The sequence below is a fragment of the Microtus ochrogaster genome, chromosome 26, assembly GCF_000317375.1.
Source record: "Microtus ochrogaster isolate Prairie Vole_2 chromosome 26, MicOch1.0, whole genome shotgun sequence".
NCBI lineage: Eukaryota > Metazoa > Chordata > Mammalia > Rodentia > Cricetidae > Microtus > Microtus ochrogaster.
In genome coordinates, this window is record NC_022025.1 from 15,329,552 (window position 1) to 15,343,391 (window position 13,840).

Here is a 13,840-nt window from a genome sequence, read left to right on the forward strand (position 1 = left end):
CAGATGTACCCTGACACAAAGCATAACTAGCTGTATGAACTATACATACTGAGCTTTTCTGTAACTAGTCACTTAGACAGTATCTGTCTACATCAGTCAGATGTACCCTGAAATCATAAAGCACTAGTCGTATGAACTACACATACTAAGCTTTCTGTAACTAGTCACTTAGACAGTATCTGTCTACACCAATCAGATGTACCCCGACATCATAAAGCATAACTAGCAGTATGAACTATACATACTAGGCTTTCTGTAACTAACTAGTCACTTAGACAGTATCTGTCTACATCAGTCAGATGTACCCTGACACAAAGCATAACTAGCCGCATGAACTATACAGACTGAGCTTTCTGTAACTAACTAGTCACTTAGACAGTATCTGTCTACATTTAAAATGAGAAGTGAAGTGTAAGTGCCATGGAAAATGAGCGGGAGCCAGCTGTCGTCTTCTCACAGCTGATACATAGAACCCACAGGGCTTTGCGGGTTCCTGGGTCAGCACACATCAGAACCAAGGGGCCCTGTATTTTCTTCATTCAAGAGGAAAAACCTTTACGATAGACCCTATTATTCCTGCTTCACCGCTAGGAATTCACACATGGTAGCACAGATGGAGACAGGGTTTATAAGGGCTTGTTTTAGTGACTTTGTAAATTTTCCAAAGGCCATTTCTAGCACAAAAGTTTAGTTAATATCTTCAAAGATATCTACATGAGAGAGTAGCTGGCATTTAAAGCCGGACACTTATAGTGTCAGTGTATGTAAAAACGTAAGCCATGTTAAATGCTACCTTTTGAGTCAGTGTAGCATGACTGCCCAGCTCTTTGGGGATAGATAAACAATCTATAACCTGGATACCCTGATGGTTAAAACTGTTCTTTTAATTGAATTATTTCAATTATACAATCTGGAAACACATTTTAAACAATACAAGATTTAGATGTAAACTTCTCAGAGTAAAGAAATCAGGACTCTGGAAAAAATAAGCTATAAGTACAGTCTGCAGATACAGAAAGTTCATGAGTCCTATATAACGGTGAGCTGGTTTTCAAGGAACGCGTCTAGTTTCATTGATATAAGCACTCCATGAGAGAAAACCTATGAGAAAGTATTTTGCATAATCAACTAGAAAGAATCCTCTTGCTTTGAAAATTGTCCTTAAAAAGTCTTTTCATACAAACTTAGGAATCTTCAGAGGCTTCTTCTTCCTGGGACTGAAGGTAACTGACTATGTGGCTTTGTCAAGCAAAAGCACCTTTTGATAACAGGTTAATGACTTTATCTACAATGTAAAAACCACCAAGCAACATAGAGAACCAGTAACCCATTTTGGAAAACCATCACAATATAAACATGCCTAGAAAGTCAATTTCTTTCTTGATGAATATGTGAGTCTTTCCTGTCATGTATAGAAAAATATTAGAAGTATCTCCTTAGTTCTTGGTGTGACATTCTCACGATTTCCTTAGGGTTATGAATGAAATATCTTTTTCTCATTTTTTCCTTCCAGTTCACTCCCACTTAAGCAAAGTTATCTGTACTCAGTACTTAGGATGACATTGGTATTTCATCTTGTCTACACGAAATACCAATCGCTCTTACCTGCTGCAGTTCTGACCTCTGTCCAAATGCACAGCATAAAGAGCACAAGAGAGGAATGTTTAATTTATAATCCCGTTAAGGTGCTTTAGAGGTGAACATGCAAATGATCGCATGGTAAGGGAATGCACTTGGTACTATGTGGGGGGGTCAACAGCCACTCAGACACAACAATGGGATGTTGTAGAGGCAAACAGCAAACAAACAGGAATCTCCCCTCTAGGCACAGCCTTCCTGACTCTGCATCTTCACAAAGGACAATTCATCCTTCAAGACTAAAATTGAGCGTGTCTGCTTCAACAGATGGTTTTCAGCAAACATGTTAGGACGTGTTTGAAACACTGGGTGACTGCTGTGACGAGAATGCGATGCTGCTCTGCCTCTTTTGTGTGCTTCCTGCATTGAACTGCAAAATCTTTCACATTAGCCGGTGGGGGGGATGGGGGGACTGGGCATGCCTTTAATCCCAGTACTCCCTGCACCGAGAGCTCTTGGCCAGCCTGGGCTACAGAGAGAGCTCCAGAACAAACCTCCCACCCTACCCTAAACAAAAGAATCTCACAAAAAACTGAACATTGTTGAATGATTAGTAGAGAGAACTTTCCTATAGTCACCAATTTACAGATTAAAAGATTTAAGAGATGATCTGTGAGACACTGAAGAATTTATGAGTAAAATGACATGTCATGTTAATTTATTTTAAAGTGCTCCCAAAAGGAAAAAAGTGTGTGTGTGTGGTGTGTGTGGTATAATGGACTAAACAGAAATAAAGGAATGTCAGTCATCTTGAAGGTGATGGACGGATACGCAGGGCTGCATTCTCTACCTGGGCACAGAATTTAAAACGTCCACAATAAAAAGCTAAAATCATCAAGTGTAACACAAGATGAAGTGTGGCTGTATTTTTTAAATTCTGGTTTTTAGCACAGTCACATGTAAGTACAAAGGCAAGAAATAAATACAGCCACAAGACTAAAAACCTAAATGTTATTTTCCTTTAGCAGAAACCAGGACACATCAGTGAGTCTGGTTTACAAGCATGCGCTTTCTTTCTTCTTTTTTTAAATATTTATTTATTTATTATGTATACAATATTCTGTCTGTGTGTATGCCTGAAGGCCAGAAGAGGGCACCAGACCCCATTACAGATAGTTGTGAGCCACCATGTGGTTGCTGGGAATTGAACTCAGGACCTTTGGAAGAGCAGCCAGTGCTCTTAACCTCTGAGCCGTCTCTCCAGCCCCTAAACATGTACTTTCTATTAGGAAACCTAGGCACAGAACATGAATTCAATGACCTCTGCAACTAACAAATACAAATATTCATTTTCTGAGAATGCTCAATATAAAATATAAAAGAGTAAAACATTTGCACTAGAAATATTCTGAATAAGCAAAAGCAAAAACTCTATAAAGAAAACTCTATAAAAACAGCCTCCAAGAACACTTAAGTTCAGGGAAGGATGACTTCCACACATTTTTGAGTCACTCCAATTTATAATATATTCACAAAGAATAGCCGGGCGGTGGTGGCGCACGCCTTTAATCCCAGCACTCGGGAGGCAGAGGCAGGTGGATCTCTGTGAGTTCGAGACCAGCCTGGTCTACAAGAGGTAGTTCCAGGACAGGCTCCAAAGCCACAGAGAAACCCTGTCTTGGAAAAAACCTAAATAAATAAATAAATATATTATATTGTATATTTGCAAAGAATTCTAAGGCTGGCATTTCACTTCCTCCTTCCAGAAGGCTAGTTCTACCTTCTGAAGGCATGGCATCACCGTCCAGACCTATACAGAAGGAAACGAATTAACAAGGGAAACCATGCAGGGGCTCCCGTGAAGAAAGATGGAAGTAGCCTGAGGACGAGATGGGGTGGCATGCAGAAGTCTTTCTGCTTCCTCAAGGGCATCTTCATTAATGCGCCCCATATACTAACCTTTCAGCTTTCTCAGTATCTTGCTCCATCCATTGTCTTTACTGCTGTCCTTAAATTTCCACCTTCCCCTTTCTCTGGTCCTTTCATTTCAATATAAATACATTGATGACTCTACAATCTTCAAAGTCAAGTATGTCTTCTCCTTACTATATTTTCCCCTCTCTCTTTGCTTTACTGCTTAATTTAAAAACCACACTGTATATATTGCCTTCTGTTTCAACTTACTGTGTAAACTGATTTCCAATCTAATTAGTCCAATACCAAGCTTAATTAACAGACATTACGTGATTTTTTTTTTGTGTTGCTAAGTAATGGGCATATTTTCAAGTTCCTATTTCATCAAATCTGGAGCACTTTCTCTGTGGCCTCTAGAATTTCTCCTTTTGTGTGGTCTGATCCAGAAAGACCAGTGTCGCTCTATTTTGGGTAGGTAGAGCTCTAGGTGCAGAGACCCTGCCTGAGAACCATTTACTTCAGAAAGTACAAAGAACTTGTATATATCATAAAAACAGGTTTTTTTCTCCCTGGAGGCAGTAGCCCTTTTGGACTCTGTAGCTCAGGTTAGCCACAAATTCATGATTTCATCGTCTCTTGAATGCTGAGATGGTACAAGTACGCTACAATGGCTGCCCAGATTTCTTTTCTTAAGTCTGTGGTTAAAAACAAGTTCTCGAAAGCAGTTAGGATGCATATAATCTCAAAATGCCAACTTATTACCTGCTTGTATAATGTTATAATAATTATATACAATTTACCAAATCGAAATAAAGCAATGTGTCACTTTTAGACTGGATTATCATATCATGTTTCACAGTGGACAGTTCTATTTGGGGAAAGCATAAAAATCCTGTAAGTCTTGGTTGGGTGGTGGCGCACCCCTTTAATCCCAGCTCTTGGGAGGCAGAGCCAGGTGGATCTCTGTGAGTTCCAGGCCAGCCTGGTCTATAGAGTGAGTTTCCACAATAGCCAGGTCTAAACAGCGAGTTCCAAGATAGCCAGGGCTACAAAGAGATGTTTTTCTTGTCCACCCCCTCCCGCCCTTCCCGAGACAGGGTTTCTCTGTGTAGCTTTGGTGCCTATCCTGGAACTAGCTCTTGTAGTCCAGGCTGGCCTCTGGCACAAAGAGAGATCTTGACTTGAAAAACAAAACAAGATTGGATATGGTGGTGGACAACTTTAATCCCAGCAGAAGTGGGGCCAGAAGGAACAAGAGTTCAAGGTTACTAAATAGTGAGTTTGAGACCAGCCTGGGCTACATGACACACCAAAATAAATGAATAAAAAAGGAATGCTGCAAATTTGTTTAATAATATATAATCCACAAATAACACCTTATACCAGGGTTTGGCAGTAGACGGTCTTCAAAACAAATCGCTAAGCTTTAAAGGGCCCTAGAGAACAAACTGTCATTGGCACTGGGCTCCATTCTCAGGGCCATGAATCAGTCTCCAGACACCTGTTCTCCCTGAGCTCTTGTTGACTTTTCCTTTAGGCCACTTTCAGCTTGGGCAGGAAAACTGCATGAGAAAAGGTTGAATGCAGACTCCCAAGTGACCATCTCAGCTAGAGAACTCAGAAGGGAGATTTAATCCAACTCTGAGATACTACTTTACATAGAAGCAAACAGTAACAGTAGATCCTCCTGCCTCAGCCTCCCATTACGGGCCCGTGACACCATGCCCAGCTTTGTTTTTTTTGGTATCAACTGAGCATCCTCAGGTCTCTACCTTTTCCTCCGATTACTCAAAACTTCTCACTGATGGTTGATTTTTTCCAGGTGGCCAACCTGGTTTTTTTCTTAAGCCCTTTCATTTTCCTGGAAGCATCATTACAAACATGTAATCGTCATTCATATACTACGCTATCTCTATTCATTTAGGGGATATTGACAGGTCCGAATGGGTTCAAGTCTCTTATGACAACACCCTGCGGGCTTGTGGTGACACATGTACTTTGAAGTAACTGACTGCTAATAGGGAGAACTTGAGATGTACAGCACCAGATACTGGTAGGGGAAGAAAAATCAAGAAATGTCTTCCGTTTAGTTTTCATGAAAAACATATGTACTGATTTGATATGGAAAACAAGAAATATCTAATTTTTCTTAGGGGTCTAGGCAAACAGGAATTCTCATGGTTGTATAGAACACATGAGAACTTAAACATCAAAGTGACCGACAATATGTTCACACTGACTGTACAACAGAGAACAAAAGGACTCAGATGAAGGGTCAACTTCTTAAAACCCCATGTTTTATGTACGTGAACGAAGATACCCATGTTTGGGAAGTCGAAGAGGACATATGCCCCCGGGAGGGGAGGCCAGCATTTCTGTTCATCTGAAAGGCTTCTTCTTCCTTTAAGAGCATACAGTGAACAAAAATCCCCCTACTTTCTGATTAAATTGGCAATCAGCTCACTCTGCTACTAGGATTCTCTTGGGCACCACTATAGCTTTTGTAAATCTGCACTCACATACAAGACTGAAAGTCCACCTGACAGAGTGTGTAGTGCTGCTCTCCATCTGAAAGGACTTTTGACCTTTTGAAGATGTGACATGACCCTCTGTACAAGGGCAAGACGTGAATAAGCAAAGCAAAGGAGGTGGGAGTGGGAGGTCCTGCCCCTCCCACTCGCCTGACAGGAGAAAGCGGGCCAATGTCATGCTTACTTGCCAAAGCCTTTTTGCCAGCTGCATGGTAAGCTACGATGTATTTCCTTCCTTCTCTATCCTCTGTTTTTGTCTCCAATCCTGGGAAGAGAGATTTAATAGCTTGATGGATGATGGTTCTTTTTTCTTTGGTGTCCTCAATGACCTATGGAAAACAGAAGACAGGTAACACTCTAACAAGCATCAATAGGAAGATAACATGAAGACATTCTATCAACTATGCAAAAGTCAACAAGAACACTTGGCTATTATTTCAGAAAACATTTCGGGCTGCCTGATAATGACAACGCCAAGGGCTTGTGGACAGTGCATCTCCAGATGCTTCACAAGCACCTCAGACTCACCTTCTCCTTCACTCTCCACGAGCTCCCTGCTAACCCACCACTGTGTCATGTGGAAGTCAGAATGAGGCTCGGAAGAGTGACAGAATGCGTTTGAAGTTAATAACGGCAGGGTATAAGAGCTGGATTAGAAATGAAGCAGGTAATCTCTGTGATCACCCCCAGAAGCTGCTTTTGGTGTCTCTTCCAGATAAATAGCATGGGGAAGTCACAGAACAAGATGATGAGAGACAAGCCTTCGGGTATCAGAAAGTTAATCCTTCTGCCGACTCAGTCCACAGCTGCCTCCTACTGGACTTTATTTTATATTAAATTATTTTATGGGGGAAAATCTAACACAATAAAGAAAATCAACATAAAGAACATTTAAACTTATCATTTAAACAACTTTTTTTCAGCTTTTGAAGTTTTTCACACCAAGAAACAGATTTTACCTCTATTCAACATCACAAAAGGCTGGATATGCCATATTTTAAAAACAAAAAAAGATTTTACAAAACACATTAATGCTATACTCAGTGAACAAGTATTTTTCTAATTCATTCTCTTAAAAATATTGATAGTGGGGTTGGCAAAATGGCTCACTGGGTCAAGACACTTAGCCACACAAATTTTCCTCTGACGTCCACATGTGCACACACTATGAAGGTTTTTACAAGTTATAAAGGAATAAGTTAACTGGGCCACTTTCCTTACCTCTGACAGCAAGAAAAATTAAAAGTGCTAATTGTGAGACCTACGAATTTGATTTCACAGACTGATTTAGTTGTTGCAACCTAAAAGCTGAAAACATCAACATAGACAATAGATCCTAGACCTTAGCAAAACAAAATGATATAAAAAATAAAATGACTCATAGCCATAGGTAACTGATTTCCTCAAAGCACAGAGTCAAGATCAGCAATGGCTGAAAGCACCAAGTTGGAATAACAGATTACACATATAAACATATATTTAGACTGAAAATTTAGCCAGTTCTAGCAAGGCAGGGCATCTACTTATACTTTCAACACAGATCAGAAGTCAAGGCTAGCTGGGCTACATACATAGTGTGTTTCATGATGGTTTGAGATGGTTACCAAAGCAACAAAACTAAGTCTACAGAGATGGCTCAGCAGTTAAGAGAATTGCTGCTCTTGCAGAGGACCTGGGTGGGTTCCCAGCAACCAGTGACAGCTTATAACCATCGCTAATCCCAGTTCCAGGTGAATCTGACACTCTCTTTTGACTTCCTTGGGCACCAGCCATGCAGGTGGTATATAGACATACAGGTAGGTAGACAAGACACGCATATACACAAAATAAATATTTAAAACCAAACCAACACCACTAAACTAAAACTACCAAGTATTTCCTCTTCATTTACTAGATAAGGTAACTTGCCCATAATTCATGCCCTTTGAAAGTTAAAACTGGGGGCTATGGAGATAGATAGCTCAGCAGGTAAGAGATCTGGATGTCTTCCCAGACTTGGGTCTCATTCCCAGCACCAACATGGCGGCTCACAACTACCTGTAACTTCAGTTCCAGGAGATGGTAACCCCTTCTAGCCTCCTCGTGCACCAGGCACGTAAGTAGCACATGGGCATATATCATGCAGGTAAAACACCTATAAACATAAGCAAAAATAAAGAAATAAATAAAAGTTAAAACTGTGAGCTGACAACAGAGCTTTCAGAATAAGAGCTAGTTTTGCCATCCATGGGATATGTACACGGGCCTAAGACACAACACTATTACACATGCAGGAAAACGTGTGCTCTATCTTTAATTGCTCTTACAGACAATTCTTTCTTTTTTAAACTGTATTTATTTTTATTTCATGTGTGTGTGTTTGCCTGCAGGTATGTATTTGTAACACTAGTGTGCCTGGTGCCAGAGAAGGTCAGAAGAGGGCATTGGATTTCCTGGAACTGGAATTTCAGACAGTTGTGAGCCAGTCCTGGGAACTGAACTCAGGTCCTCTGCAAGAACAAGGGGTCTTAACTGCTGGCTGTCTCTCCAGCCTTAACTGCTGTTCTACACAATTCTTAAATTCAGACTTAAAAACACAGGTAACCCCTTTCTTACTATCTGTGGCTTGACTCTGGTAGTCACTGTTGGCCATGGCAGGATGAGGAAGGGGAAAGGGAAGAGGGCATAGGAGCAGGATGCAGAAGCTGAAGAAGTTAACTGGTGGTCTGAGCTTTGAAACTACTTATTATTCATGACAGTTTAAAAAAAATTCTAATTTTAATTTCAAAGTTTTGTTTTGTTTTGTTTTTTTAAAATGTGATGGTGCATGTCTTTAATCCTAGCACTCAGGAGTAACCTCTGCCTTGGAAGATAGAGACAGGAGGACCAAGAGTTTGAGACTGGATTGATTATATGAGAACTTGTCTCAAATAAAAAAAATTATCAAAACCAAAATTAAACCAAACCAAATAAATAATTTGAGCAAAATAAAACCAATAAATAAATAAACAAACCCTATTTTTAGGAGTTGGGATGAAGTCCAGCTGACATCAGTTAAACATTTAAAGGCTGGACATGTGATGAGTGCCCATAATCCCAGGAATTGGGAGGTCGAAGACGAGAATCCCAGGCTATACAGTGACAGTTTATTTCAAAACACACAAAGTCAAACCAAACAAGTTGCACAAAGGATGAGTGACAGAGAAACCACAACCTAGTCAAGGATTTTGTCGACAGATGAATTGTTCAGTATTCTTCAGGAAGAGAGGGTTGGGAACACAGGTGGTGATGCTGGAGGAGGGCAATGAGCTGTGAGAAGCTGGAGTGACTGAATGCGGAGGTGTGAATGAAAATGGCCCCCCTACAGGCTCACAGGGAGTGGCACTATTAGGACGCCTGGCCTTGTTGGAGGAAGTGTGCCACTGGGGGCCGGCTCTGAGGTTTCAGATGCTCAAGCCAGACCAGTGTTACTCTCTCTTCCTGCTGCCTACTGATCCAGATGGAGAACTCTCAGCTACTTCTCCAGCACCATGTCTGCCTGCATGCCACCAAATTCCCACCGTGATGACAATGGACAAAACCTCTGAACTGTAAACTAGTCCCCAATTTAATGCTTTCTTTCGTAAGAGATGCCGTGGTCATAGTGTCTCCTCACAACAATAGAAACTCCTAAGACACTGAGTGATAAAAGGAGAAATTTTAGACAATCTAAAATGTATTAGTTCATTACAATGTGGTAAAGGGGTTGGGAGTGTAGCTCAGTGGTAAAATGCTAGGCTTATGTAGAGTCCAGAGTTTGATCTCTAGTACCTTATAAATCGGGTACGGTGTCCATAATTCCAGAATTTAGGAATTAGAGAGAGGCAGGAGGGTCTGAAGCTCAAAACTATCCTTGACTATCCAGTGAGGTTCAGTTCCAAGCCAGCCTCGGCCACGAGATGTTGTCTCAAAACAAAAAAGTGAAATAGTACAATGCACAATTAGCATATATAAAGCCCTGGCTTTGTCCCCAGTACCATGTTTGGTTAACATCACAATTTCATTAGATGTACTAACCTGGAAAAATAGAACTGCCATAGGAAAGTTGAACAATGCCTTTGCTATTCCACCTATCATCTAAGTTCTCTATTTCTCAGCTAGCAGTAGATCCAGGTTGTGTAACGGCTTCCTCCCTTCTTTCCCCTGAGACTCTCCCTCTTAATCCCAACAGACTAAGAAGCCATAAAGCCAGAGTTTCCTGCCAGGACCAGGCACCTGACCACCATAGTCCTTTGCACCCATGGAACTATCATCTTGTGGTTCTAAACAACACATTTCTTTGATACATTTTGGCCACAGAATTTAGAAAAACACAGCCTTGCCAGTCAGGCATGGTGGATGCTAAGACAGAATGTAAGGCCCATCAGGGGCTGGGGATGGGGGTTTGAGGGGAGAGGGGAGTTATAGAGAGATACCAATTCTCCAAAAAACACAAAAGCTGGGGTGCTGGAATACACGGTAATCTCAGCATCTGCAAGAAGGAGACAGGAGGAGGAAAAATCCAAGTCCAGGCTGGACCATGAGATCCTTTTATTCTTGTTTATTTAACAAGAATAAAACAAACCAAATTTTTCCTGATATATTTATCTTCAAATTGATTTTTTGCCCTGATTTATACAAAACAAAACCAAAAACTAGTAGACTGTCCTTTGAGAGCAACAGGACAAGCCATCCTTTTAAGCCCAGATAGCTGTTCTGTGGTTACTCATGAACCCACCAGGAGGGAATCACACAAACCCTAGACCTCACTCTTGCACCTCTTACCTCAATGGCAACGTTGGTTTCTTTATTTTTGAAAAGCTGTAGCTCCTCCAGTTGCTGTCTGTCTTCAGCTGTCAGAACAGTGAGTGCATCTTCAGGAGGGTCCTTTTACCACAGAAAGCAAGTGAGTTACACAGAGATAGTACAAGTACCTTTCTAGGATCTTTAGGAATAGCTATTGTTTACAAAAGATGGATTTTTCTAGAGAGATTTCTACCTCCTCATCCACTGGAACAGATAAGTCATCCAAATGGCTGATCCGTCCATCTTTTCCAATTTCGTGAACAACAAAGTCAGAGTATCTAGTAAAAAGAAAACCAAAGTTTTCAATAAGTGTATATTTTACTGTTTACTAATTTTAGGACAGAGTTTACTCATTCAAAACAAGAGATTTAAAGAGAATCTCTATTATAAAGTATTACCAAGAAATTTTCTCTTATTTTAATGAATACTGAAACATGTACAGTTTTATACTAGACTAAAATATTAGTATAGAAAATACTAACAAGGGGCTGGAGAGATGGTTCCATGGTTAAGAGCACTGGCTGCTCTTTCAGAGATCCTGAGCTCAATTCCCAGAAGCCACATGGTGGCTCACAACCATCTGTAATAAGACCTGACGCCCTCCTCTGGCGCGCGGGCATACATGGAAGCATAATGTTGTATACATAATAAATAAATAAATCTTCAATTAAAAAAAAAGAATACTAACAAATGCAAAGTAAAAGTTCACCAATGTTTAGGGCTCAATCAGTATAGCACTTGAGGAGCAAGGATGGATGAAGACTTGAATTTGAACCTCAGCACCCATAAGACAAAGCCAAGTATGGTATCACACGCCTGCAATCTGCTGGGGAGGCAGAGATAAGAGGATTATGGAGCTCTCAGCCTATACAAAATGGTGAGGCCCGGGTTTCGAGACTGCCTCAGAAAAACACTGCAGAAGAACTGAAGAGAGAGGTCAATGGTTAAGCGCACAGGTAACCACATGGCCGCCCACAACTGCTTGTAACTTCGGTTCCAGTGGGTCTGGTGCCCCTTTGTAGCCTCCGTGGGCACTGCACATATGTGTGCAGATAACTACATGCAGGCACTCACACCACACACATAAAAATCAGTCTTTAAAAGTAATCACGTGGGGAGTTACAGAGGAGGGCACCTGAGGTTAACCTCTGGCTTCGAAATACACATGCATACATACACTCCTACGCTTATACAATCCATATTAAATCAAGTTGTAAATACAGTCAGTTAAATGAAGCTAAATAATAATAAGTTAATTAAAAAATAGCTACTTAAATCAGAACCCAGTAAGTCTGTCACAAGCTACCACAAAATTTGTTTCTATCATTACATTTTCTGTGACACTGTTACCCATTTTGTGGATGTGGATACTGAGGCTCAGAGGACTCAGTTATTAAGTATCTAAATAGAGTCATACCTAAATCTTTCTGGCTCCAAACAACTTCCTACTGAAAATATGGTCTAGTCATCTGAGACAGCTTAAGATTATAAGATGAATTCAGAAAAATAAATACCTTGAAAATGTCTAAAAGAATTTAAAACAAATATCACCCCCATACACTAACAATCTGTACCACTGGGAAACAGTATTTATTTAAACAGTTCTGGGATAGGTTTGTCCTTGATAAGAACTAAGAGTTCATCATGAGACAGATTGAGAATTAAAGACCAAACTGGTTAAGCAGCAAGATTCTGTCAAGAAATAATGAGAGAAAAGGCAAAACAGAAAGAAAGCAAGAAATACAATGGGGGGGGGGGCTGGAGAGATGGCTCAGCGGTTAAGAGTAATGGCTGCTCTTCCAGAGGTCCTGAGTTCAAGTCCCAGCAACCACATGGTGGCTCACAACCATCTGCAATGAGATCTGGTGCCCTCTTCTGGCCTGTAGGCAGACATGGAAGGAATGTTGTATACAAAATAAAAAAATCTTAAAAAAAAAAAATATATATATATATATATATATAATGGGTACAGTATAGTAGGAGTGTCTGTCTAGTGTATGTGAGGCCTTGAGTTCAAGGCTCAGGCCCAAAGAAAGCAAACACGTTCAAAACCCAAGACCATCTACCCAGGCAGCTCTCCCACACTGTCCCTTTTTGACCAGAAACGCAAACAACTCTTGGGGTTAGAAAACCAAATGGAAAGTTGGGTGTAAAGGCACACCCCCAAATTTTCTAACACTCAAGAGGCTGAGGATTGAAAGTTTAAGACAACTTCTGAGTTTACCTGGGCTATTTAGAGAGACACTGCCTCAAAAAGAAACAAAAAGATCTTTTTTAAAGGGAAGAAGGTGGGTAAGACTGAAAAAAGGGGAAGTGGGAGCAAAGAAAGATGGAAACTGGGGGCTGGAACTGCAGCTCAGTAGCTGAGGTACTTGGCTAGCATGCGTAATGCTCACTAACACACCTTTCTTTTAAGATCCCTGAGAAGCCCTCATGAGGGCTCACAAACTTGGTGATGCCGACATCAAGCTCTGTGAGCCCATGCTTCATCATGTCTGCAAAGCTCTCTGGCTCCTCCTCTTCCCCTGTCTCTGGAAGGCCTTCTTCCTCCTCTTCCTCCTCTTCCTCCTCTCGCACGTGAGCACTGCAATTCTTTTCTTCTTTCTTTGTACTTCCAGCTTCTGGAGGCCCAGGCTCATTTTCACTGCTGTGCAGACCTTCATGTTCTACTCCATCCTGACTGTTGATCAGACAGCACTCTGAGACCTTCTGTTTCTTTGTTTCCTCCTGCGAGGCCACACCGTCATTATCTTCCACGACAAGGCACCCACGTTTCAGGGACACGTTTGTCATTTCCATCTTGAAGGTTCCAAGAAAACATTTACGAGAACCTTTTTAGAGAGGAGAAAAGAGTAGAAGTTAACAATCTCCCATAAAGAAGCTGATTTTTGGCAAACAGAAGCACAATGAACCTTGTTCAGACGGTCCTTTAAAAATCATTTATTGCCGGGCGATGGTGGCGCACGCCTTTAATCCCAGCACTCGGGAGGCAGAGGCAGGCGGATCTCTGTGAG

The 13,840-nt window shown here is 41.1% G+C and overlaps 1 protein-coding gene across 1 annotated transcript in view; it reads right to left on the bottom strand.

Moving 5' to 3' along the window:
• Pus7 (pseudouridine synthase 7) overlaps nucleotides 1-13,840 on the bottom strand; it is a 46,634-nt gene that overhangs the window by 28,889 nt on the left and 3,905 nt on the right. Inside the window, exons 2-6 of the mRNA XM_005358374.3 lie at nucleotides 13,231-13,657; nucleotides 11,020-11,104; nucleotides 10,806-10,907; nucleotides 6,208-6,352; nucleotides 1,606-1,623 (exon numbers count right to left, since the gene is read on the bottom strand). Of these exons, the coding sequence (XP_005358431.1) occupies nucleotides 1,606-1,623; nucleotides 6,208-6,352; nucleotides 10,806-10,907; nucleotides 11,020-11,104; nucleotides 13,231-13,625 (745 nt within the window). The 5' untranslated portion in view covers nucleotides 13,626-13,657. The remainder of the gene's footprint in view (nucleotides 1-1,605; nucleotides 1,624-6,207; nucleotides 6,353-10,805; nucleotides 10,908-11,019; nucleotides 11,105-13,230; nucleotides 13,658-13,840) is intronic.